Genomic DNA, 27,514 nt, shown 5'->3' with positions numbered 1-27,514 from the left:
CATGAATTTGATATGGCCATATTTGTCATCTGCCTTATCGGATTGGGGGAGGGGTATTTCTGCCAGTGGGTTATTTGTTTGTATTGCCTGTCTCGTTCAAAGGCTACAGTATTAAGGTATTCATTAGTTGGCGGTCATGCTGGAATGATGCTATAGGTTGTGCTTTAGCTTGTCCTCAGATGCTCTCTCATAAGAACGCATTTCTCATTCTCGTGATTAATGTCTGTTCGTGCATATTGTACCTGTTAACTCCCAGTCGACCTGTCTGCAGCACTGGGTGAGTTGTCAGACGCCTTGCTGTTGCTCAGGCTACTGCACAAACATAAACGTGATATTTCTTCAGGTTGGATCGTTGTTTCCTTATTGTGGAAATAATTCTGCCGCCGCAGCTGTAGGTCAGGTGAAAGTTGCAGAATAAATGAGCTGATGGGGCTTTTCCTGTCTGCTTTACACTAGAGGCAGAAAACGCTGAATTTAACCAAGCAAAATTAACAATAGACACACACGGAACCAACAACCTCTAAAACGCACAGATAATTACTGAAGCACAGGAATTATTTAACGGTTTTGTTTTTTTTGTTTTTTTTTTTTACATAATCCAGAGGATCGTTTCCTGGACGGCGAGGAGGACTGCATGTGAGATTAAATGTTTGTTTTTCAAAGAGAATGAATATGGCATCACCATGGCCGTCACAACAGCCCAGGTCGTTTTTGTTTTGTGTAGATCTGGACTAAATTGTTTGCTGGGTTATTAAACGCAGCTTTCAGCTGGTTGTCTCCACATAATGTATTCTAAATCCCTCTAGAGTAACTATCTTTTATCCTCTTGCTGAGAGCATTCTGTTATACAATTGTTACACTACAGGCTATATAAAGCAATAGTTCAAAAACAGATGAAATGGTGGCATGTGTTCCTAATTAACGTTTCTGTACAGGCAATACAAGCAAAACACATGAGGACTCTAGGAAAAGTGTTATTTTCTATTTAGGCTGTGGACCATTTTTGACTCTCTCCACTTTTGACAGAAGCTCAAATTAGTACATTATGCAACACTTCAAATATTGAATTAATAAGCTTTAAATATCATCTCTATTTTTATTAATTCTAAACTAGAAATTTCTTCTCCTTTGTGGGGATGACAACATTATTAATACTCGCACTGAATTAAATAAAAGGAGAAGGTAAAAGTACAAAGTGCAGTAAGAGGGAAGTAAATGCACCGTCAGATTGGACTATAGCTGTGGTGGGTAAAGGAGATGGATATGTGGCACACTATAGGCCCCATTTGTGCCTCTGTAATTTCGGAAACTCCGGTTACCAAAGTGTTACTGCGAAATGAGTTAAATAACCATTTACCTTTGTCTGGTTTCATTCATCAAACCACAAGTGGAGGACTCCTAACACGGGGGGCTATTTGTTTGCTTTACACAAGCAGCTGGGTGCGATTTCACGTTTGAGATATCTGTCTGAAAGCGAAACATTTATTATCCTAAGTTGTCAGCGAACCTGTTCCTCCAAAACCCTCAATGCAAGCCAATGGTTTTTATGCAGCAGTGGAAATGTCCTATTGGCGTTACACGTCACTTCATTTCACTTATAGTAGCCTGGTTTTCCCGGTCACATTTGACAAATACTGTTGTTTGAGACAATAACAATTTCCAAATAGCGGCTCCGTGTATGAATGGGGGGCCCTCTGAAGTATGACACGGCTTATTTCTCATATTGTCTTGTGCGTAAAAATGACAACACAAGACAACAAGTGCTTCGCCGTGTCTGCCACACACCTCATCCGCACGAGCTTGCAAAAATGGCTGGGAACGGCACAGAGAGGACAAATGTCCTAAATTAAATGGATTCCCGCGAGATGTTTGCGTTATATCTCAGCAAACAGCCCGAGTTCCTTGTTGTATTGACTGTACACAGTCAATGAAGAGAGGCATATCTTATGATTACAGTGTGCTGTTCTGAGATCTGTCCGCGGACCTCATAGGCAACCTTTAAGCCATGGATCAAATCCAGCCCTGCGGGGTATAAAATATCCCTAGTTGTGAATGTAACATAAGGGGATGCCTCCCGGGGACGCCTCCCTACGCCCGTGTTCGCGTGCGTGCGTGCGTGTGTGCCTATGTGTGTGTCCGCACATGCAAGTTTGTCGTAACTGTGTGTAGGCAGTGGTAGGATTTTTATATATGTGTGAGGTCTTTCTGTATGTATGTGTGCGGGCGCGTTCTTTACATGCCCGTGCGTAAAAGCGTGTATCTAGCAGCTTACGTATGAGTGTGTGCGCGCGCTACTGGCCGAGTGAGCGAGAGAGAGAGAGAGAGAGGTGGTTGTGAGAAAGCCCGGATCGCTGTGTAAGCGGATCCCTTTGTGTTGATTTAGGAAGACGTCTGCTGTATATAACGTTCAAGGCTGATAATATCATTGCCTGGCCAGATAAATAAAGCATTGGCCAAAACCATCGGGTCAGCTATCGATCCGCTTTTTCTCCCCGAGAGGAAGAGAGAGAGAGAGAGAGAGAGAGAGAGGAGAGGTGGGGTGGTGGGGGCGGTGGGGGTGAACAGGAGGGGGGGGCGCTGAGAAAGAGAGAAAGGGAGAGAGACCTCACTCATTAGCATTCCACAGCCATGGACTAAACGCTGACAACTAACAGAGATATCCAGCTCTACACCACTGCATGCATTTTCCCCCCTTTGTCTTCTTCCCCTGGCCCTTCATTTCCAGCGGACAGATCTCTCGTCACAGCCAACACATTTTTATTTATGCCTTCTCCACTCTTGTTGCACGAATGGACCCCGTGCACAAGAGAGAAAACCTTCCAGTAAAGCAGAGGAGAAAAAAAAGGGAGGTGGGGGGGTGATGTTGTAAAAGCTGTGCAGAAGTGACAGCGCTAAGCACACTGGCTTTACTTGGGAGAGATACAATTGTGTGTGACTTGACAAAATAGAAGTGGGAGACGTTTTAAATTGCAACTTTAACTGCTATTATTTAGAGATTTGAAGATAAGAAAAAAAAAATCTACAGCCTGTGTGCTTCATTATGAGAAGGTAAATGATGATCATTTTATTCCCAACTCAATAGTAGATCAATATTTTTTTTCCACTTAGTTAGGACATTTGGCTCCATTTAGCGTCACAATTGCAGAAAATGTTTGCTTTTAAAGAGTTCATCCAATAGTTCTGAATTAAAGCTGTCATTCACGGCTTCACTATAAACTGTAGAATAAAATAAACATACAGACTCAATCATGATGCAAGAGCAGAAACAGTCAAATAAATAAATAAACAGATAAATAAATAAAATAAGATACAAATCCAAAATCTCTGAACTTGTGAAATTAAAGCTGTGTTTTTGTATTAGTCTACAATTGATTTACATTTGGAATATTTTAGAAACTGGACATATTTTCGGATGAATAAATTGAAAACTGGAAAGATTTGAATGAGTGATACAGCGACTTCCATTGACATTACTTGGACAAGCTCCTTTTTTTCAGATGACTATATCTTAATATGCGCTCAAGTCTTGCCCAACAATGACAGCTGTTCATCTGATAGTAACTTCTTTCCAAGTTTTCTCCCCTCCCACCCCGGGGCCCCCGGTCTCTGTCTTGCTTTGTTGTTTTAAAATATGCATGTCTCTCCGGAATGCCAGTCACGGGTCCAAACTTTGTGTGTCCCAACCTCCCACATGATGAAATGATCCTTTTAAAGCGGGCTCAATATGTCTCAATCTGCACTCCTCTTCCCTCTCTAAAGCTTCTGGGTTCGGGACACAGCCCAGAAATATATTAATTAAAGCGCACGAGCATATTACTACAGACTTTTTTAGCACAGGGGAAGAAACGGTTGGATCAAGTGAAGATGGATGAAGATTCACGGCAGGAAAAGAAAAAAAAAGTAAGGCTCATTTTGACGCTCTCTCTCTCTCCTCTCTCTCTCCTCTCTCTCTCTCTCTCTCTCTCTCTCTCCTTCTCCTCCTCTCTCTCTTTCCTCTATGTGTGTGTGTGTGCGTGTGTGCGTGTGTGTGTGTGTGTGTGTGTGTGTGTGTCTTTTGCACAGTGTTCTTGTGTGTTCCTCGGTCTGAAACGGATAAAGCCAGGGGGAGTGAGTGAGAAAGAGAGAGAGAAGTGTGAGAGAAAGGGGAGGAGGGATATATACGTAAAAAGTGAAAGAGGATGGACGTGTGTCTATGTTTGTGTGTGTATCCGTATATATGCATGTGTGTGTGTGTGTGTGTGTGTGTGTGTGTGTGTGTGTGTGTGTGTGTGTGTGTGTGTGTGTGTGTGTGTGTGTGTGTGTGTGGGCGCGGGCGCGCTTGTCACCAACAAGAAATTCATCAGCACGTGGCATTAAACTCCAAAGTGCAAGTTTTCTCACTGGTGTGTAGAGTATACGGACCCTTGTTCGCATGAACTGAGGTGTTTACATGTATGTGCGCGCGTGTGTGTGCACGTGTATAAATGCTGTGTGGAATAAATCAAAGACACTACCAGGAAAAAAAAAAAGAGACCCGGATGGTCTGAAAGGAAATGCTTGGTTTTAAAGGGGGAAAGCGTGAATCGGATGTAACAGAGTGTTTGCAGCTCAAGAGGAACTCCTCATTCCTTCTGTCAGGTTTGAGAGGATGTGTGTATGTTTCTCGGCGGCAAAGTGATACCATTGACAAAGACAAAGCGGCTTAATAATAACTCATGCCGGCGCGTGTTAATGATTTGCTGTTAAGTTGGTGAAATTTGGGGCAAAGTTGCAGCTGAAGCCAGTTAACCTGTTGCTTCTGGTCCGAACGTAACAGCCAACCTCAGCACTGTGATAACATCCCCTGAGCCCTGCAGCATTTCATCTCATAATAATCCACCCCTTCAGAAATGTAAACACACCAACACTGGGAGTCATTGGGAGATCTGCACAAACAAATTGAATTTAATTACTGTGTTCATTTATTAAATTCAGATACGTTTTAATAGACATCCCCACAGCCTGATTATGTCAACATATGGGAGGCCATGCAAGCAAGGCCTGGGCTTACATACCTGATAACGCCTGGGCTTTTCAGCAATATTTACGGCTTCTCTTTCTAATACACTCCAGATGGTGTGTGACTGTGCCACCGCAGTCAGCGAGCTCCTCAATTTTTTTACTCAGCAGCATTTTGTTGCAATTACATCAATGCTGAGACAGAATTTATTGGTGACCCATTTTCGCTGCATTATATGCAAAAATAAAAAAAAGAAAAAGAAAAAAGGAAGAAAAAAGAGTTTGGCCAATAGTTAGCTCTACTTTATTTGCATGTGAAAGTTTTTTTTAAAGTGCTCTGAAGTTTACTTTTAAGGAAAAAAAAAAATCTTAAAAAAAATCTCATTAAAGTATAGGGCTCAAATAGTCCCCACTTCATGGTTTGATGGATTAATATGTTATGAAGACAAAACACACAGGCCGCATTCATGCCTGACCAATCTTTGTTGTAGCCTGTGCGTTTTTTTTCTCAGCCAGTCACTCAGGCAGAATAATGCTTGTAAAGATATAATCCACTGAGCCTATACCCTCTGTAGTCCTTTGCTATTTTATCCACTGACAATAAATTGGCAAGCTTTTTAGCAGGTATCCAGCCTCCCCACTAAACACATGTGAATGTCATTTGTTAAGGATCTGGTTAATAGACTAATTCCGTTTATATTTTATTACCATATTAGGTTTAGTATGACATGATGAAAGCACGTTTGTCTCTGCTGTGGAATAATTTTTTTTTTTTCTCAGAGCATTTGTGTAGATACTCATAAAATAATTATCTGAATATAACAAAGCAGATCTCGAATTGTGATTATTTTACATCTGTCTGCATGAGACAAATGTCTGCTCTATCTATCTATCTATCTATCTATCTATCTATCTATCTATCTATCTATCTATCTATCTATCTATCTATCTATCTGTCTGTGTTGTGGACTGTTTTACTGTGACAGTTGCTGCTCATGTTGTTACTATCTGTGTTTACCTGGATTGCTTGCAGAGGTTGCTGTAGGTCTGTTATGATTGACTGAAACGATGCATTGAGGGGTATTTTTCATCTATGCCACGGAGAACCGCTCCTGACAGTGGTAAGGTTTCCCATTGACTCCCTTTAGTCTCCATGGTTGATGCTCTCTCTCTCTCTCTCTCTCTCTCTCTCTCTCTCTCTCTCTCTCTCTCTCTCTCTCTCTCTCTCTCTTCTCTCTCTCTCTCTCTCTCTCTCTCATCCACCTCAGAGGACATGCGGCATGTTGATAAATACACGTCTTTTTTCCATCTTACTCAGCACCATCCATCAAATTTGTATGTCCATGTTACACTGCTGTGCTTAAGGGAGGGAGGGGATGCCAGTAGTCGTGCAGGAACACACTCTAAATCGTCAACAAGGGATGCATTGCTCTCCATACATACTAAATAATTACTTGATCATTCGCGCTGTGTTCTGGCCATGTTGACGTGGTGAATTGTCTTAAGTCAGGCTACGCCAGGGTTATGCTGTTTGGAGATATAGAGGTGGTCTTTTGCTGTGCTCTGTGGGTTAATAACCTCTTCACGCACTATAACCACTGTGTTTTGATCCTGGTAATACGTTGGATAGAGCGTTTCTCTGGCTTGCCCAGGGCTTGGACCACTCTACAGAAGACCAGTCGCCCTGTGGTTGCAAACTCTTTGTGGCCCCACATACCGCCGCTGTGATTATAGAAGTGCCTCCTCTCCCTTGTTAAAGGAGCAAAGCTCTAATCTAGCCTCGGTGTCGCCCCCAATGCCAGCGTGCTATAGTGAAAATGTGCGCGCTTGCGTGCGTGTGTGTGCGCGCGCGCGCGCGAGCGTCATAGTGAGTGGGGGTCGGTAGGAGCGAGAGAAGAGGGTAAGGGAAGGGTGGGAGAGAGGGAGAACAAATAGGAGGGGGGTTATAACGGAGTGGCCCTTTCCTTCTTTTGAGTGACACGACCCCTCTCTTCTCTTCAAAGGCCATGCAGAAATAAACGCATCTCATTTGAATGGCGATTTTTCTTGGTGGTATTTCACAGCCAAGATTTCTGGAATAGGAATGTGTATTCTTTTTTTTTCTGCATTATTGAATTCGGGGATGGTTCTGGTGGCGGGGTATTCAATATTCCCATCTCTCCACATGCAGCATTCTGCAGCCAGTGTGGTATTTTGTCCATGACTACACCACCAACACCACCCCCTCCACTCCTGCACCCCCCACCCCGTCCAAATTCATTTGCATCCGCTGATGATATCAGTAAAGAATTGCTGGCACCGTCTGAGGCAGGGTGGGGGAAGAAGGCTTATTTGGATAAAACTGGACCGCAGAGTGGACACGGCCCTAAAGGTCAGTCGCCCATTCATGTCAAGGTGGCAGGGGGTGTGTGTGTTGGGGGGGTCGGCATGGGATTGCCAAAGAGGCTTATTTGAAAGCGGGCGTATATTTGAGGCAAGGGAATGAAAAGGAGTAGACCACAAAGCTCGTCATACTTCAAATACGCCCCGTCACATCTTCACTCTTCCTTTTGCACGCAGGCGGCGGGTATGTAAGGAAGGTGGGGTCTCACCACTATGGCATGGCCTGCAGAACATGTAGCAGAAAATAAAACATGTGGTCCATAAAGTGGATCATAGAGGTTTAGGTGTACAAAAGAAGGGCTTTCCAAGGTTCTCCCCTTCAGTGGTTTCCTCTGGTTTGTGCAAATAAAATAATGGAAGAATTCAAACAAGGAGGCCAGAGCGTGGTTGTCAGGAAGTTCCTTTAGTGCTGCTGATGTGGAGCATTTCATGTAATCTCGCGGTGTTGTTTACAGCACCATAATGCTGAAGAGATGGTGAACCTTTCTAAAAGGATTCTTCATAGAACCGAAGCAGGGCTTTGCCATGGAGCAAGCCTATAATTTTCTGATTACTAGGCTATGTACTACAATTTTGGTAATAGTGCAGAATGTCAAGGATTTACTCCTGAGGAAAAAAATAAAAGAAAAAGTATGAATGTAATGTAGCTATGTATGCTGTATGTACAGCAACTGAATGACACACTGAACACCAGTGTTCTTAGAACAACAGAAGACACAGGCAGTGTGTCACACTAATATTTGAAATGTTTGTTTTATATTTTATATATTATATAATAAACCATCAATGACCAGATTCTTATTACATTCATTACAGTCCCCTCACCACAGAATAGTAGATCACGTAAACAATATCACATAATGTCAGAACACATAATAAGACTGCAAATGCTTTTTTCCCCATTAATTAATAAATCGATTAATGCGCTCTCCTGCCGCACATATATCACACACACACACACACACACACACACACACACACACACACACACACTTATCACTTCATCATTATGTATATGTAATACAATTAGATGAGGTGCATTACAGTGGAAGGAGTCACAATTTCATTCTAATTATTTCTAAAACTATATTAGTGGCCTAGTTATAGGTGTGCCCATGCAGACCAAACTTTATTTTCAGTGTGGAAGCTGTGGGGGATTACTGACCGAGCCTTAACCGAGCGAAAATTGTCACAAATTGCTGGTTGTCGAGGGGGCGAATGACAAGATAACGAATATGAGAATTTTTGCCCCTGACACCTCGGTTCATATATCATTGCAAAAGCAGACTAATCACTCACATGTTGGCTTTAGCATTATTACACTTCAATGTTGTGTTTAAGTGGTGTGCCAACCTTGGAAATGTAGATTTATTTTACTCCCCAGACCTAAAAAAAAAAAAAAAAACGAACAAAAATGTTTTTTTGTATTCGCAATTCAGCTTGGGTAGATGTCTAATTAAATGATCCAGAATTATACAAGCTTTTCAGTTTACGGCAGCCACTGATGTATACGTTTAATACACGATACAAGGTTTTTCTAACCTGGTAAAATGTGGACTAAGATGAATAAGACCAACAAGAATCCGCCGGTTGAATTAAAGGGAGACACTTTACCATTTTAGATGTGTAGCTGTTCACTGATTGCTGCACTATAGTGTCTGTGCCCCTAAACTCGCGACCAGGCTTTAAACACTGCTGCCGTTATTACTGCTTATATTGTATGTGGCTAGAACTGCTTTCGCTGCTATTGCACTATCATTAACAGCAATGATGTTAAAGGGTTGACAACTTAGTTCTGTCTTTGTATATGAAACAATGGGCTGCGGTGAGGAAGAGTAGGGAAGATTACCTCGCGTGGGTGAGGATGGAAGTGTTGGAAGCATATTACTGACCATTTTACACACGATTCCACTTTTGTTCTGTTTTTTTTTATTATTATTATTTGGTCAAAACCCACCTCTTAACACCTCTCAGCAGCACTAGAGCATCAGACATACTATATATATATATATCATTTTTTAAATTGATTCGCAACTATGCACTCGACAGAAGATGTATTGTTTGCTTGTGGTACACATACACATCTCCAGTAAAACGCCGTGATGGAGCTTGAGAGTGATAGTATCGATTGATTTTGTCAAGTGGGGGGAGTCACCACCCGCCCATCCCCTCCCTCACCCACTGTGACATTAAAAGTTCTCCCATTTGCAGCTTGACCACTGATCAGCTGCTTTGCCATCCTGACCCCTGGGATGCTAATTAAAATACGATCCGGTGGGGAAATTTAAAAGAAAAAAAAAGCAGCAGACGTTACACTAACGCTAATTAATCGATTTGCGCTTGATCATGTATTAATCTTGTACAAATGGCAAGTGTCCATATCAGGCGCGGCAGGTTCTGGGATCGCGCATGATACACAAAGTTTCTGGTGTTTGAGAGCGCTAAACCGCGGCGCTTTGTTGTGGCGTCCCTCCGCGCCCCTGTGTGCTGTGTGCGTAAAGGCAATCTCTCTCTCTCTCTCTCTCTCTCTCTCTCTCTCTCTCTCTCTCTCTCTCTCTCTCTCTATCTCCCTCTCTCTCTCTCCCTCTCCCTCTCCCTCTCTCTCTCTCTCAGACCCTCCATGCTGTTATTGTTTCTACCTTTGTTTGCTAGATGGCGCTCTGCGTTGTGGGGACCCTCTGACACAAGGACCGCCTCATACCCTCTCCCTCTCTCTCTCTTTCCTCGGCTCCGCTCTCAGCCCCACAGTCCACCGCGCAGCACTGAGCACCGTTTCCAGGGCCATTTTTTAACCAGGAATTTCAGCTGCTGCAAACGACTTTAATGCAATCCCGCCGCTGTGAATAGTGGGGGAGTTTTATAATTGCTTTATCCTATGTCGACTGTCGTTTGTGTTGGTTTTGCTAAGCTGTGGAATCACATCGATTAAAACCAGCGATCAGTAATGCATTTAATTTTAATGTAAAGTGATAATAACACAGACTATCACGCAATATTTGAGCTTCAGATAATTAATTGTTTGTTTTAGTAATGTAACGTTGCAGAACATATACAGTGATTTAAATTTAAATTATGTTGAAAGAAATGAAATAACTAAATGATCTTTTTCCAAATAAACGTCTTATTAATTAGAAATAAGGACAGGCATACTTGATCTGTAGATGCAGCAAAGAATTTAGATTGACTACAAAATCTATACAGCAGAAATATTTATCAATAGGTCTATTTTGACTTCGCAGAAAATCTTTAGAATGAGCTGTTAAACCATAATGACACCTAAAGTGTCAGCAGAACTAATCAGAGCCTGTTATGTACGTTTAAAATTATAAAATTAACGAAAATTAACCTTCATATAATTTGGCAATTTTTATGATTTATTTTTCAACAATCCACTGATCATCTGTCTGACATTATAATCTGTTTTAGATTGATTACAACCAAAGAGAGGAAAAAAGTCCATTGTATTGTTTGCTGAGTGGCCCACTCTGCTCTAAAATATACTGCTGCAGTTACACTTTCACTAAATAGCGGCTTGTCGGTGTCTGACGTTGATGAATGTGCTGGAGACTTGGAGAGCCTTTTACAGCTGTCTTAAAAAGCGCCGTGGCCCCAGACCAGCCACAAACAGATCAGGTGCAGGGGCCTTAATATGGCAGTCAATGACAAAGAAACACGCACTATACACACGTTTGGAAAGAGCCACGGCTGCGATGAAAAGTAAAGTGCAAACGTTTTATTTCAAAGTCGAGTTTACCCACTTTTTCCTTTTGACTTGAACCTTAATGATGTAAAGTGAAACCATATCAATCTGGGGTAAGTTATTTAGAGAAACATACGTGGAGAGATTCACATTTTAATGAAGGCTGGAGCTGCCTTGCTTTATAATGGTTACCAACTGGGAATCCTTTTTTTGAACCATCTTTTAATTTGCCAATAGATCACTGGACAGAAGATAGATTTTCTCTCATGTGGCTGAAGATGAACACAAGTGCAGTCCATGTGGGCTGTGAATGGTGGTTTTGGCTTTTTTCCCTCCCTGTGGCTTCATCTCTTCCTCATGTGAAAACATCTAAAATACAAATGTGAACTCCAGCAGGCTACTATACATAGAGTCAAATGTAAAGAGTGTATTTAAGGTAAATTCTAAGGATATTATACTTTCAAAAAAATTGTTTTAGCTGAAGTGCTCAGGGACTTTCCACACCTAGGGAGGACGGTGGGGGAGAGGGATGGGGAGACACAGAAGTTGCAGGAGTTGGACCTTTAACAACAGGCGAAGGTTTCATTGTTGGTTGAGCTGTATTTGTTCCAGACACCCCTCCAACACACACACACACACACACACACACACACACAGAGAGAGAGTCACCCCACCCCCCGTCCTGGGTGGTGTGGCACAGCAGGTCTGCTTGTACTGTATATGGGGCCTCTCCACCTGCAGCCCCCAGAAGACACAAACCCAGTCAGGCTTCACCTCATTCCCTCCAAATCCACGTCTCCTCTTGCTGCTATTTACATGAGTTGGCCTACACTTGGCTAACACGTTATTAGCGAGCTTGGGGGGTGCAGGGGGGTGGGGATGGGGGGTGGGCAGCATTTCAATTATTTTTTGAACAATGGGCATGGGTCCGTCATATATTTTGAGTGTTTGAGTAAGGCTCTCTTGGTATTTGTTTTCCTCGACTTAACAAGCCATCATCTCACACATGCATATAGAATTGGAATAGCTCAGAGATCCCGCAGGCAAAGGGCGGGTTGCGGGTTCAATTAAGGTGGAATAATGCATGGGGACAAAGCGTATGATGACCTCGATTGAAATTGATCAGAAAACGCATTCACACACACACACACACACACACACACACACACACACACACACACACACACACACACACACACACACACACAAAACACAAAAAACAAAACAAAAAAAACACACACACAGTAGGCTCTTTGTTTTGACTTGATGCTGCCTCTTTGTATCTGCACTGAGGCCTATCTGCCTCTCTGAAATCTCAAACTACTTTGATTCGGAAATAATTCCAATGCCTGAATATAAAGCTAAGAATTTAATACCACCCAACCTATGTCTAGACTAATTCACTCATTTTTTGACATTCTTTTCTTTCCTTCCTTAATCGAATTTGCCACATTTAAGCTGCTGCGTGGATTTTGACGCATAAGCAGCCATTTGGGCTCTATCCCTAGAATGACAGAGAATACGAAGGTTTGTCATAATTTCTTAAGTAGAAAACAAGATATTTCACCGCCACAGTGGGATTTTAGCGAATTAAAATATCTCACTGCTTGCCTGTGATAAAAAGGTATGGGATTGAGGCGCTCGCTTGTTAAGTAACTTGCTGTCAGTATAGTTAGCAGTGCTCTGATATGGACGGTGGCTGCAGAGCCTCATCTCTTGGGGTTTTAATTAACAAGCTGTCTCAAAGCTGTAGAGCTCCATCAAACAGCCTCTTTCTCCCCCCTTCTCTCTCTCTCTCTCTCTCTCTCTCTCTCTCTCTCTCTCTCTCTCTCTCTCTCTCTCTCTCTCTCTCTCTCTCTCTCTCTCTCTCTCTCTCTCTCTCTCTACCACCACTAAATCCTACCCCCGTCAGTGCCTTGGGCTCTCTCTCAAACTTTAGACATTCTGGTTCCCAAATCAACTTGTTACCACAGTATGTGCACCAGCTGATAGGGTGTAACTATTCTGAGGAGATTTACAAAAAAAAAATTATAAATTGCTTGTTTTCTCTTTTTTCTCCCCGTCTATTTGCATGCACTGATGCGCACGTTCATTCACCAGACGTCCACAGTACTGTACGTACTCTGTTGGGTTTGACTTCAAGCCTGACTGGTGCGTGAATAACTGTTGCTGTGTCCGCAGCTCGTGTGCTGAAGAGATGACTTCTGTGGTCCGCTGAAGTGGATGAAATCTTTCAATCTGCCTCCCAAATGTGAGATTATGCACCTTTTAACCTGCGAAACATGCTCTGAGTGACGAGAAACTTACTTTACAAACTCCAGTTCCGAAAAGTGGCGGAATGTAACTAATGGACATGTTGTAGCCTACTTTTTACTCCACTACATTTATCTGACAGTTAGTCATTACTGAAAAGATTAAGATTTTACATACAGAACATACAGTAGGTTTATACAATATGATGCCCCGTTCGATAGATGAGACTACCCAACAGCATAAAACATAGTAATAATAATACCAGTAAAATGCTACTTATAACAGTAATATAACATATAGGATAGTAACACTCACAAAAGTTTTTTTTTCTGAATGATAAAGACTTTTACTTTGAGAACATTGTGCAAACAGATCATATCTACTTTTACTTAAATGTAATTTTCAATGCAGAAGTTTTAATGGAGTTTTCTTTTTTTCTTTTTTTTTTAAGATATTGCACTATTACTTCTTACTGCAATAGAATAGAGTTGAAGCAGGTAGTAGCTTTTAAACTGGGGGAAACATAAAATAAAGTCTTTGTGTAAGTGTAATAGAGTATTGTTTACATAGGCGGTTGTCGCAACAGCCAATGTAAACCGCCAACCTCTTGTTGATTTACCACAGTATTACAGAGTGTAAGCACTGGCTTCAGAGAAGATTTGTCTTTGGTGAAAGAAGAAGCAAAAAATGTCTCTCTCTTTCTCTCTCTCTCTCTCTGTCTCTTTTTTTTTTCCCTCCCTCAGCCTATAGTAAACTTGGTCCTGGGCTCCCACCGTGGCCCAGACGGGGGTAATTTGATAGCAAGGCAAGGTCAAGACAGTGCGCTGTCCATGGTGCTGCGGCGGGGCAGCCTGGATGTTATCATCAAATTAGACAGGACAAGTTTCAAATCGATGCCACCCCCGGATGTCTGGAGACCGCCAGCAGTCGGAGTTAAAGTCCTAACAAGTCCCCCCTGACAGGTCAACACCTCAACACAAACACACACCTCTGATGCAGCAGCCTACAGGTCAGCAGCGCTGTGCTGGCGAGATAAGCACCAATCCCATTGAAGGCTCTAAGTGAAATCTAGCTTTAGGTCCACTGTTATTCCGCAGGCCCTGTATGACACCCGGGACAGTTCAGGCTGGATGTCGTGCTTTTCTAAAGATATTTTTTCCCTCCACTTGTGTACTTCTTGTGCTTACCGATTTATTCGACAGTCTTCATTTATCTCTGTGTGAGGAATATCAAAGGCCCCCAACAGACTCACTCGGACACACTCTCTCTCTCTCTCTCTCTCTCTCTCTCTCTCTCTCTCTCTCACACACACACACACGCACACAGATATATCTTCTTTTATTATAAAACCCACAGACGTACAGTTATCCATGGAGGGTCGAAAGTTTAGGTAAAATCATAACTTTCTGGATAATTTATTGGAGTGTTATTATAATCCTATAAATATTAATATTGAATAGTCGTGGACATAAAGGTTGCACGGTCAGTAGAGACGTAAACAATGCTTTTCATCTCGACAAGATCAAAGAATATTTTGTTTTATGTATCTTTTTGATCCATGAAATGCATATATATATATATATATATTATATATATATATATATATATATATATATATATATATACTTTTATTTGCAATGTTCAGATAATACACGATGTTATTATGAAACTATTTTTCTTTTGCACCCCAGCTGCCTGAAATGAGCTGCATTTAATTTGTTACAGATTCTGCAGAATATAGAAAATATTTGAATTTTAATTGGATGTTTTTATTGTAAATTGTTATCAGGCAGAAATAGTTGTTCCTGAAGATAATAACTTCTCTGTTTTAGTTGCATTTTATACCTTTTGCTGAGTTTGCTCCATTGAAAATGTTTTTTTTTTATGTTATACAACTTTATTTTATTTTATTCTTTATTTTTTTTAATAATATTTCTATATTTTCAAATACTCATCGCAATTCATTCCACACTAAACAATCAAGCCTACGACTCACTATAAAACGATGTATCTGGACATAGTTGGAATATAAACGTGAAAAAGTTGGACTTTATCTATATGTGCGCTATATGTGTTATCCAAAGAATAAATGCCATTAGTAACAATCCATTTATGAGAGATCAGGAGTGAATGAGTTGAGAGGGGATCTCAGAGAGGAGTGAAGAGGGCACTGATTAGAGATGCTGCCAATCTGTCACCACCTGACAGCTTTTGCTGCGGGGATAAACAGCAATAAAGTAGAGTTGGCCGCTGTGTTGTTAACTTCACACACACACTATCACACACACGGCTCGCCACCGGAGGAGCAGGTAAATTCACTCAGACCCCCCCTCCCACTCTCCTCGCCTATCATCGCCTCTGTCTCCCTCCCTGCATGTCAACCTACTCCTCTCCTCTCGTCCTTCCTCCGCCAGACTCTCCTCTTTTCATCCTCCCTGCTGACTCAGGTAGCAAACACAATGAGGACCTTAGCGACAGGAAAGTAAGCTATTCAACCGGATGGAGAGATTGTGGAGGGGAGAGAGAGAGGCAGAGAAACGTTATATTTGAATGGTTGATAAAGAAATGAAATAGATGGGAACAAAGTCTAAGCCGCCGGGATGGGAGGGAGGGGTTAGGCATCACAGAGCAGGCTGCAAGGTGACTGCAGGCCCTTTAATAACACAAGTATATTAACTCGCTTAACCACGGAGATTCAAAATGAACTCAACTTCACTTAAGGGGCCCTGCAAACCATGAAATGCACATCAAAACATACACCTGCCAATCCCACTACCTTATATTCCTCCAAGCGCGCCACCCCCCACCCCCCTCTCTCTCCATCCATCCGAGCTGTCTGTCATGGTGTGGCCCGGCTAATTTGAGTTCATTGGATGGCAATAACTTCATTTAGACCTTCATCTCTTTTTGGGGTGGATGTAATGAGGATGCAGGGTGCTGCCAGTGAAAGGCCGCTCCCTCAGTAATAATAACCTGGATCTTATTCTTACCCCACGCACTGCCGTGTTTATCCTCGGAGGGCTGCGTCCACATGATGAAACTCATCTATAATGTGTGATTTAATATCGAATTGCACTCTTGTGTTTTTTTTCTCTGAGATTTTAAACCCAAAAGAGAGGAGACGGTGGTTTATGGTGTGTAGTGGAGGAGATACACTGCAAAATAGTTGTTTTAACACAGTTTTCAATCTCAGTTGAAGTCTTTTTGAAGTGTTTGTTCATCTGAGGGAGTGAGAACAATCTTAAAGATGAGATTATTCCACTTCAGGGTAACTTTTTGTTGTTGTTGTTTCTAATCTGTACTAGCAACATTTTCCTGATATGACTTCAGTTATTTGACTTATTTTACACCATTTCAAAAATATTTAATTAAACAACATTTAATGAACAGGTTAAGAATGAAGTGAGAAATATTGACCGACGTGACACTCACTCAGATATAATAAGTTTTCGCGTATTTAAGAAAAACATTCTAAGAAGGAATATGTGGCTGGTGATTAGTTAAAAGCCTTTTTTTTTGCAGTGTAAGTCAAGGCCTCGTCTCTAACCACAGACTAATCGATATCTCTCCAGCTCCAATATGATATTGATTTAGGGAGGACTGTACTTTCAGGATTTCTGGAAATACCTCATTATTTCGTTGCTTTAAGTGAAAGAAATATTGTTTCATACACAGTCGACCTCCTTCGATTTATTATGGTCGTTTAAAATAAGACTACGCACCAAATTTTGCTCATCGACGACAATACACTTCTGGAGTTATTGTTAGCACCAACACAAAGGATTATGAGGGGAATCCCCTATGAGTGGACTATTAGCCACTTTCCAATGAAAACCTTTTTTTTTTTTTTTTTGACAAACCCTCAGTAAACTTTTAAAAGACTGAATAAATTGAAGACTGATCACATATATTTTAATTGTCGTTTATAATTATTTTATGCAAAGTCTTAACTACAACCACTTCCTTTTTTCGATTGATTTTTTTATTGCATACGCTAATTATTATTTTTTCAATTCCATCCATTTATTGTTCATTGGCTTCCTTTATAATAATCGGTTATCCAGGAGGTTTTGAAATCATTAATATATATTTTTTTTAATTGAGCCTTTGTTTTTTATGAAGTTGTAGGCCTATTTAGTTTGTTACCTGTTCTGATCTACGATACAAATCATTTTATATAGTAGCCTATCTTTAAAATAAGGTATATTTTGTCTAGTGTGGATTTAATAGTATCATATTATTTATTCTAATATTTTAGTGAAGGATATTAGGTTGGTATTATTATAAATATATCTATAAATTTCAATTAAAACATTCCTACTCATTAAAAAAAAACTATTGAGTTCCTCTGCATTTTATTATTTATGATAAAATATCGCTCCTGTGTTTAAACTTTAACAACACAATTTGTATTTAAATCGACAGGATAGGAAGGCTTTACAATCAACTGGTTGTAAAATAAAGAAAAAATATAGTAAATACACTTTTTTGGAAGTGAAGTAGGACCGATGACTGAGACCTGTGAGCAGGTTTACATTTACTCTCTCTTCTGTGCATTTTTACGAAAAGAGATATATTGTTACTTACAACAATTACAGTTGCTGTGGGCGTGTTTTAGAAACACACACACACACACACACACACACACACACAAACATACAGAGAGAGAGAGAGAGAGACGTGTGTGTTTTAATTAGAATTGGCATTTGTCAATATATTTGAATTTTGACAAATGACAGCGTGCTAAATAACACGCATTATTGGTCTTGAGTTTTCAGAGATTTTACAGCTTGAGAAAGGCCCCGATCACAGGCCTACCTAGAGCCCCTTCATCTCCACTGCCATTCATCAAGCCGAAATGACCAATTTTCCCCAGTAAGTCGTCGGTGGCCTGTTAAACTAAGCCAATGAGCTGTGTTATACTTCCTTTCCTCCCTCCTTCATCATCACTGCTTGCCTAACATTTCTTCCCTGAAATCATCAGAGAGTGTAGCCCCAAATCTTAAAAGTCAGAGCCCATTCTTCAAATGTATTGCATTTCAGAGGGTGTTTTTTTTTTTTTTTTTTACTGCAGGAGTCTTTAGGCCAGCAGAGTATCAGAGGAGGTGTAATTGAGGGGGCGGTGAGGGGATAGAGTAGCGGTCCGCCTGAAAGCTGCTATTAAAGCCAAATGGACTGAACACCGTAAAACGGCTCTGCCAACAGCTGTCCCAAAATCGGAGCATTATATGCCAGGATCCTCAAGCACGCACCACACGCACATTAGGCCATGCTGCTGATGTAGTGGCTACTTAGAAGTATTAGACAGCAAAGCCGAGAAAATAAAATACCAACGAATAATAACGACAATATTCCGGTAACATTAGTCTCATATTCCTGTTGGGACTTCAGCCTAGTTGTGTTTCGTGGTGATTTTTGTTTCGTAGAGCCCTGCTCTTCTTACACTAACCTATAGGGAACTGCGATTGTGCTGGGACAGCCGCTTTGCTTAGCATATTTCCACACTTTATGGTTATAATGGTGCTTTTTCATAGGCGCGTCCAGACAGGTGAGAGCAAAGGCAGAAGAATAGCGGGTCATTCGATATGTGTGTGTGTGTGCGTGCGTGCGTGCGCGCGTGTGCATGCGCGTGCGCGAGTGGAGTAGCCTAAGTTTAGGATATTTTAAGATTTTCTTCAGAAAAAGTTTTTTTTTTTTCTGGAGATTGTTTGTCTAAAATAAATCAGTCACTTGTGTTTTCCTGCAGTTGCGCGTAATAGAAATATATATATGATGAGTGATATGTGGCACATCAATTCATGCAGATTGAGATTAAAGCATAGGGGACTCCTACACCCCACAAAGGGGTCCGTGCTGCACCCCACTTGGTGCGACACCTGTGCCCAGACCCGCATCTTTCAGCAGTGCTGCACCTTCCTCGCCCTGCAGAACAAAGCCCAGTCTGCACACTCTTTCCCTAAATGTGATGTCTGTGGGTCCCAAGTGCTGTCTCAGTCTGCGAGTCCTTATTAGAATAGAGAAGGAGAGAGGCGATTGAAGAGGAGTTGTTTCCACTGGATTAAATGGTTTCTCTGCAAGTCAATGAATATGTAATGATGTCTAACGAAACCGTCCACTGAGTTCTGAGCTCTGGTGTACGGGTCCTATATTAAAGACCTCTTCTGCGGAGGAAAAACACAGTATAGAGTCGGGCAGAGAAAAGAGGGGTAGAATAGGGGAAGGGAAGAAGGGATACAATCTTGAATGCACCTCCAAAGCTTAAGCCACACATTCTCTCCCAGTCAATAGATGAAAAAGTATTTGCTCACGTACCCAGAGAGAGGGAGAGGGAGAAAGAGGGAGAGAGAAAGAGAGAGGTTGGTTGGGTCTTTTTTTAAGGCAAGGGTAGGGGGTGAATTTACTTTTCTTTTTTTTTTTTTTTAAACTGCTTTGGAAATATTGTTTCTGATAAGCAGTCATGCCAATAAAGTAATTGAATTGAATTGATAGAGAGGGGGCGAGAGGGAGAGAAAGAGAGTTCCTCCACCATGATTGTTAAAGATATTTTTTTTCCCTTAGTATACCCGATAAAACATTGATTGTTGCAGTTAGGTGACCCGTAAAATTTGGGGGTTAGTTTTCTCTTCTGAGCTGAGCATATAATTATGCAAATAGTGATCTGACAGTGATCCGCTGGAGGAGTGCTGAAGAAGAGAGAGAGAGAGAGTGTGTGTGTGTGTGTGTGTGTGTGTGTGTGTGTGTGTGTGTGTATGTGTGTGTGTGTGTGTGTGTGGGGGGGGTGGCTGTCAGAGGGGTGACATTCCAACTTTGCTTAATGCCTGCTTTCTTTGGAAAGAGTTCATCTTCTGCACGGACGGCGTCCATATCAGAGTGGGCCGGAGCAAGCAAGCGTGACAACAACTCTCTTGAAGTAAAAATTGAAATATCAGGCTGTGGCAGCACACATGGGGGTTCCCCAACTTTTTCATGTCAAGGACCCCACCCAACCCAACCCACCCACTCCACTTCTCCACAAACCTGACATTACAGCACAGACCCCCCATTATGCAGGATTTTTTTTTTTTATCCCTAAAGCTCCGCAGCCGATTTTATTTTCTGTTGCAGATATAATTCAGTCAGGATCTGTCTGTAACTGCCTGTAACCGCGAGTTGACTACAAAAGCCGAGAGACTGAAACCTATAATCAGATCAGTCATACCTATTACACATTCACACGCTGTGCTAACTTCCAGCGAGGGGAAACACAGACTAATCAGACGGCGTCTCGTTGGTTTGGGGATCCCTCCTTGGGGAGAACTTTTATAAGCCTAAACTAGCACCCCACGGAGAAGAAGAGACAGCTACACGTGACAAAGTGATGCATGAATGATCAACCTGCACAGGACCCTCTGACTATCACTTGAAAAAGATAAATATAGTTTCTAATTAGCCAAATGTGAAAACACAGGGCCACAGATGGCCATATTTAGCTGAAGCTCCAGACTCCTTGTTGTGGGGGGATGAATTGAAACATATAAGGTTCTCCTATCTAAACTTACTTTACATAAGTTTAAATGTTGCCATATAATCTGTAAAATAACTTCACAGATAGCTAGAAAGTCTCAAGGCATAAAATCATTCCTGGCCGAAAGTATAATTTATTCCGCTGTGTGTTAGTCGTCTGCCTTTGATGATAACTGACTCTGCAGGTCATAATTCATGGCACCACTACACCACCGCTTTGGGCTGAAGGCAGGTTATTTAATTAAACTCTGAAAATTCTCACTAATGTCAGAATAGAGATTTTCTTTCTCAACATCATAGAGCACTTCAGTCAGACCTGTCCAGAAGAAGTTGCGAAAACACTTTTAAGGCAGAAAGTTGAGTCTAATTCACTTGTGTGTGTGTGTGTGTGTGTGTGTGTGTGTGTGTGTGTTGTGTGTGTGTGTGTGTGTGCGTGCGTGTGTGAGTGAGAGTGTCGGTGTGATTGAATGCCTCTCTTTAATCAGCGCTCTGACACGGTGTGAGGGGGACTCGCCTGGTTCCACTTGTTGTTCGGGGGTTAATGGAAAAGATTTCTAAAGATTTATTGAGGGGGCGTTTAATGACCTGATCGGTTTCACCGTGTGAAAACAAATGATGCTGTAAAACCTCGCTGAGTTGGAGAGGAGGGATGGGGTGGGGTGGGGTGGCGTGGGGTGGGGGGTCACTTTGCCAAAATTAATGACCAAAAAGAGGGGAATGACTGTTTATAGTTTGTTTTCCTTTTGCCACACTCCTTCCTGTCAGTTTAAAGACACTGCTCTCTGTCAGTGTATAGCCTGACCTTATAGGACATGCTTGAAAAGTTCAGCCCTTAAAACGTCTAACCACCACTTCACGTAAAAGTGACAGTTCAGAAATGTGACATAAGATACTTCACACTGGTCGATTATTTGGTAGCAAATTAACATGGTTCCCCCCCCCCCCCCCCCCCCCCCCCGGTTGGATTTGATAGCTGTCATGTGAGAGTCAGGTCACTTTTCACTTGGTGCTCGACTTCCTCGTCCCGCTGCACTCACTTTACACTGATCGGGGGAAACATCTCTGTCTGTCTTTATACAATCGCACCGGACTCTCTGTGTTCTGAACATTCATTTTTTCCCCCTACACATCCCTACTGTCCGCCATCCTGCACCGGCAATCCGGTAAAAAAATAAAAAATAATAATAATAATAATAATAATTGTGGTAGTTTGCAAGGAAAACTCGAGGAAATATATAGCAAAACGAGAAATAATAATGATAAAATAATCAACAATGGAATAGGAAAATATAAAGGCTACAGTTTAAAAACAAGGATGCAAAAGCTTATTTTATTTGCTGTAGACAGATTTTATGAATTAATTACAAAAAAAAGAAGAAATAAATCACGTAAAAGTAAAGTAATTACTATGTTGCAGAAAATGTCGAATAATTTTTGAAAGACAGTCGTTTAAAACCGAAATGAATCAAAAGAGAAAAAGAGAAACATTTGAGAATAGAAGGGAAATATGTGACCTGGCAGGACCTTCGCGGTTTCATAAAATCTAAAAGGCTTGTACTACGATAAAACTGAATAGGCGTGTTTCTGAAACCAAAACAACATATAAACCATCTGCAAAAAATAATGTCTTCAAGAGCAATTGGCAAAATTAGTCCCCTTTTATTTGCAGACTGTGCTTTGCATTTAGGCTGCTCTTACATCTTTAGTTCCATTCACATATGGCTTGCTGGATATTATTAAAAACAGTGAGCAGAGTCTTGTTTATTCCTAAGGCAACAATATACAAATTATGGAGTGAAAAATGAACTGATTGTAGCTGAAAAGCAGAAAGATGAGCAATGGTATCTTGAAATGAAACTCATCAAATCAAATAATAAGCCAACTTCTTTGCAGAAACCTGGAGAGATCTGAATCAAATTAAAAGGAAATTAGGCCTGCAACCATCAGCCACAGTTGTCTCATTACAGCAGAAAGATAATCCACAAAAGCCTTAAACCATACACACAGTGGGCAGGAGAGGCAGGATTTCACAGTGTGCAAGTTTAACAATGGTAACTATTTGAAGTAAAAAAAAAAAAAAGCATATATTTGAGAAAGTGTCTAAGGTATCATAAGATTTAGTATTCCGTTTGAGTTTTTACTAATGTCATGACATATTAGAAATGTATTCCATTAAGCCTTGAGTGGTTTATAAAACACACCAGCCTTATGGAAAAAAAATATCATGTTTGTGTCACATAGTCAGATTATGTGCAGCTGAGCAGGGAGCTGACTTTGTCACTCCTAAGTACACAAGAAGAGTAGCCTACTTTGGTGGAAGGAAAAAAGGCGAAAAAAATAGATATGTTACGTTTCTCCAACATCTAAGGAAATATCATTCAGGCTTAGAATAATATTGAAATCTTGGATTTCCTGACATGTGTAAGGCGATATATTGAGGCTTTATGAGTGTTGTGAGCTGACTTCTGGCTCCTGTTAAAATGAGATATCCCTCAAACCCATTTTGATGCTTGACTTTAAGTGATTTTAAATATGCTCAGTGTCCTGAATTTTCCATATTCAGCACAGGTTGTATTTGTTTTATTTGTTTCATCACATTCAATCATCTGGAGACATCAATTTCCAGGCTATAAAACTGAAAAAAAGTGATATATATTTATAATAAACACAGAGAGGTGGACTCTCCACGGTTTTACAAATCAAACCCAGAGATATTCTAAAGTAAACACTTACAGTTATGAGAAGTATTGGCTTAATATTAAAAATCAAATAGTGTGAATGTGTGTGTGAGACATTGCATTCAAATTTAGCTCCAAGTTGAGAAATAAAAAAAAAGAAAAGATCTCTCTTATTGTAAGCACTGCAATCCCAGGAATATATGGCACGGGTTAAAACCACATTTTACACAAAGCAAGAAAGTCACATTTAAAACTAACTTCATGTGCAGAGGAATTAAGAGAATGAAGGAATCATAAAAACAACATCCTTTGTTAACACACAACAAATGGTCACCAGCTAAGAGTGGTGATCCACTCTTACTAAAAAACATTTGTGGTGAGTATGAAAAAAAAAAAAAAATTACAATGAGCAATGGCCAGGTTAAAATGTTATCAAATCTTAGCAGAAGATTCCAGACAGCATGAGCTGAAGCAGTCCAGGCTTTAGGACCGGGGGGGAAGAGGGAGAGGAGCAAGAGACTGAGCAGTGCAGACTGGAGGGCAGGCGGGGCATTAGCTCAGTTCAGGCTGATGTCAGGACAATTAGAGGTGCACCACAATGCATTGTGCACAGCGCCTGTCAGACTTAATCTTTGCTGCCGTGGCCCGTACCCGCAGCCAGGCCACAGCCCACGGGAAGTGCTAACACTCAGGCCCATATTGCTTTGACAGTTCCGCTCATCTAGAAGTAATGCAAAATGTTATTGTGATGTATACATGGTGACCCTGTACTCTTGTCTCTTACAACAACAAGGCTATGTGTGCGCAGAGCCAGGGAGGGCTGGAAGGGAGAAATGACACTCAGCGAGAAGAGTGAGAAGGAAAGATGGAGGTTACAGAGGGAGAGAAAGAAAAAGAAAAAAAAATAGCAGAGAGGATCTGGAACCTCAGCCTCCCTGCCTGCATTCCCCCCTTCTTCTCCTCTTGTTCCAAGTCATTGTCGTCGGTCCTCTACAAATCTTGGTGTTTGTTTTTGAGGGAGCTGCTGCGTGTGGTGACCGTGTTGGAGGTCTCCTCCGCCTCCTCGTCTTCTTTCGCCTCCAGGACCTCGCTGAAGAACCTGAAGATGGAGGTGAAGCTCATCCAGGAGGTCAGCTCATGTCTCTCTGTGCCTACATGTAGAAGAGACACAGATGCACACACAAACATAAATATGAGCAGAGTTCAAGTGCATGTGGATATTTGAACATAATTTAAAATGTATCCCGGCATCCTATACACCTACTGTTATAAATGAGTGAACACCATTAGATAAGATGTTTAGTCTCAGAAGGCTCACCACTCCTACAATGCACTGTATCTCTTCCTGCAAGCTAAAGACCTTGAGCATGAGAGCCATGACAGCCTATGACCTATTAGTCCAATGGGACAGCCTTAATATGTTATCCAAGTGGATACCTGATAATCAACACCACTGCACGTCCCTCTCTCCATCTCAGCCCTTCCAACAAAACCAGAGTTATGCACAATGGGCGCACTAAGTGAAATCAGTGGAGCGGTAGTCGTTCATTCTAAAGGGCTGATTGAGGAAAGGCAAGACAGAAGATGGAGAGTGGAAGTAACTAGTGGACATATCAGGTGGTCTGGCGGTAGCGGGGGGAGGCAGCAGTGCTGGGTTTCCCTCTGACCTCCTGCAGGTTAGCCAGTTCCCAAGTTGGGGTCGCTTGAAATCTGGTACATGCGACTCAGGTTCCTTGGGGTTAGGGTATCACAGGCCAGCTTTTTTACTTAGATAGCTTAAACCCAGTGGCAGTTTCTCCTGCACCAGCTAGTCCTGCTACAGAACGCCTCAGCTCTGCCTTGGAGCATCACTGATGAGGACAGATCATGGCTGCAGCTGCTACCTGACTCGTTTCTACTCCTGCTCGCTAACCATTCAGCGCTAACAGATAAGGGCTTGTTTCTGCCGCCGCTGGCTAGCAGCTCAGCTGCTTAGTCCCAAAACTGTAACTGGACTTGAGAAGCCATATTGAGGTGCCCTCTTGTTTTCCCAGAGGGAGAATAGGTTTACTGCGAGATGATATTAACAGCTCCATCCCTCTATAGATGGATCTAAGAAACATTTACATGTGTTTACAGACCGAGAGATGAGTGAAAAGAAGCCTGGCAGTAATGAAATTTATTTTTCAGTCTTTATTTGCACACTTAAGACTTGTTTTTTGTTGGGACCTGCATTTTTTTGTGAGATAAGGATATTATAATGGATCCCTACAATTCCTCATGAGGATTAAAACAAAGGATAAGCTTAAGGTTGCCTGAAAACAACTGGTCTCAACAGAAAAGGGGTGAAAACCATGACCCTTCTGAAAGAGTCACATCAGTAGTACATTAGAGATACCTCTTTACCTCTGCTCCTTTCTACAGTGCCTTTCTCCTTCCTTCCTCCCTTCTCCTGTGTGTACATTGTATCGGCTATAAAAAGCCAGACTAGAAGGCCGCAGGGATACAATTAGGAGGCACCTTAAAGGCTCTCTCACCATAGACAGGCCTCTGATGACCACTGCACTGACCCCATGTTTATTAGATTGACCCCTGCCTGGACGCATTAATGGAGATGGGGTGGATACACTAGTGTGTGTTTGTGTGCATGACTGTAAGACAGAGGGTAAGTGTGGGGTCTTGGGCTGAGAGTGGATTTGGGTTCAGTTGCTGGTGGTGTGTTTTGTTTGTGTGTAATTTGTGCGTACGAGTATGTAGGGTTCTCGATCACTCCGAGATAAGGGACTGTGCTGCACGCTATATAGCAACCAGACTGCAGTCAGTGCCTTGGGTCAAATTTACTGGCCGAGCAATCATGGGAGTCAATAACCCGGCACTCTCAGTGACTCTGCTACCTGTGTAGGGCTCAGCATAACACCCATCCCTGGAAAACAAAGACACAGCCCTCTCACACCTCTAATCTATCATTTATATCCAATTTGAGGCACTGTGATCTTTTTCCACCTCCTCCTCCTCCTCCTCCTTGTTCCCCATTTCATCGGTCTCTCCCTCACTAGTGTTTTTACTTCTGTTTTGTCCTTTTTTTTTTCTCCTGCAGAAGCGATCAATGGTGCAGCGCTCTCTCGTTCACCCTGAACTGGCGGTGAACTCCTGCGGAACGCCGCCAGCCTCTCCACCCTATCCCATCACAGTTCGGGGTCACCAGGGGGGCGTCTCTGTGCCAATATGCAGATGAGACTGTGCCCCTCCAATGACTCTGGTGGTAGGTTCCACCCCTCTATATGGTGGAGGCTTTGAGATGAAGTCCAAACCCCCCCCCCCTTTACCCAGACAACACTCACACCCATAGAGACATAAACCCACTCTCACATGAGCTTAAATAGGCCTTTAACAGCTTACGTCCACTCTTCCTTTAATAGCCAAAGTGTGTCGAACCTAATGGATGTTGTCAAAGCTGAGATGTGACCACTGATTTAGAGGAGGAACCCCAATGACCAGGCTTCACTAGCCGGGAGAGACAGAGAGAGAGAGAGAGAGAGAGAGAGTGAGGGAGAGAAAGAATTACCTCAGCTACGCCACAAATCAAAGTAATATCTTTAAAAGATGTGGGGATCGATGAGGTGTCATCTGGCTCTATCTCGTGTGTAAAGTGAACCCATAAACGGCCAATGAGCACGACTTTATCCTCAGTTTTAGTCCCACGCTGAAAAAGTTTTTCAACTGATAAGCAGATTTTTCTTTTATGGCCAATTGATTTCATGTATTGTTAAAACAAGATGTGACAGGCAAAGAGCTCTTCCATTTTCATGATTTTAATTATAACTTGTATTTCACTGATCAAACTAATCACTAAATTGATCAAAATAAAGTACCTTGTGTATTTATGTGTGCTTTCTTGCATTAACTATGAATCAATTAAGTTGCGTGCTACAATTTTAACAAGTTTATTGTAATTGCATTAATCTAATGAAGTTTACTGTAAATGCAATAATGTCCTCGTTTATTGTAAATGCAATAATGATGTAATTGTGAGCTCCATAAC

The 27,514-nt window shown here is 41.7% G+C and overlaps 1 protein-coding gene and 1 long non-coding RNA gene across 5 annotated transcripts in view; one reads left to right on the top strand and one right to left on the bottom strand.

The window, feature by feature from the left end:
• The first annotated feature begins 2,605 nt into the window (after window positions 1-2,605).
• LOC130169561 (uncharacterized) overlaps window positions 2,606-27,514 on the top strand; it is a 31,494-nt gene continuing 6,585 nt past the window's right edge. Inside the window, exons 1-4 of one of the 3 annotated variants that reach the window (XR_008827846.1) lie at window positions 2,606-3,900; window positions 13,241-13,310; window positions 14,056-14,274; window positions 26,570-26,734. This is a non-coding gene — a long non-coding RNA (uncharacterized LOC130169561). Of the gene's footprint in view, window positions 3,901-13,240; window positions 13,311-14,055; window positions 14,275-24,528; window positions 24,623-26,569; window positions 26,735-27,514 lie in introns of those variants that run through there. The other 2 variants (XR_008827845.1, XR_008827847.1) reach the window with 2 other exon arrangements.
• Window positions 22,118-27,514, bottom strand: part of fam172a (family with sequence similarity 172 member A) — a 160,544-nt gene continuing 155,147 nt past the window's right edge. For both annotated transcript variants that reach the window (XM_056376415.1, XM_056376414.1), the window contains exon 11: window positions 22,118-24,644. In XM_056376415.1, coding sequence (XP_056232390.1) covers window positions 24,484-24,644 — 161 coding nt within the window. In that variant the 3' untranslated portion in view covers window positions 22,118-24,483. The remainder of the gene's footprint in view (window positions 24,645-27,514) is intronic.

This window comes from Seriola aureovittata, chromosome 5 (genome assembly GCF_021018895.1).
Source record: "Seriola aureovittata isolate HTS-2021-v1 ecotype China chromosome 5, ASM2101889v1, whole genome shotgun sequence".
Taxonomy (NCBI): Eukaryota; Metazoa; Chordata; class Actinopteri; order Carangiformes; family Carangidae; genus Seriola; species Seriola aureovittata.
Note: the sequence above shows the minus strand (reverse complement) of the source record. Positions and strands in the feature narration are given on the sequence as shown.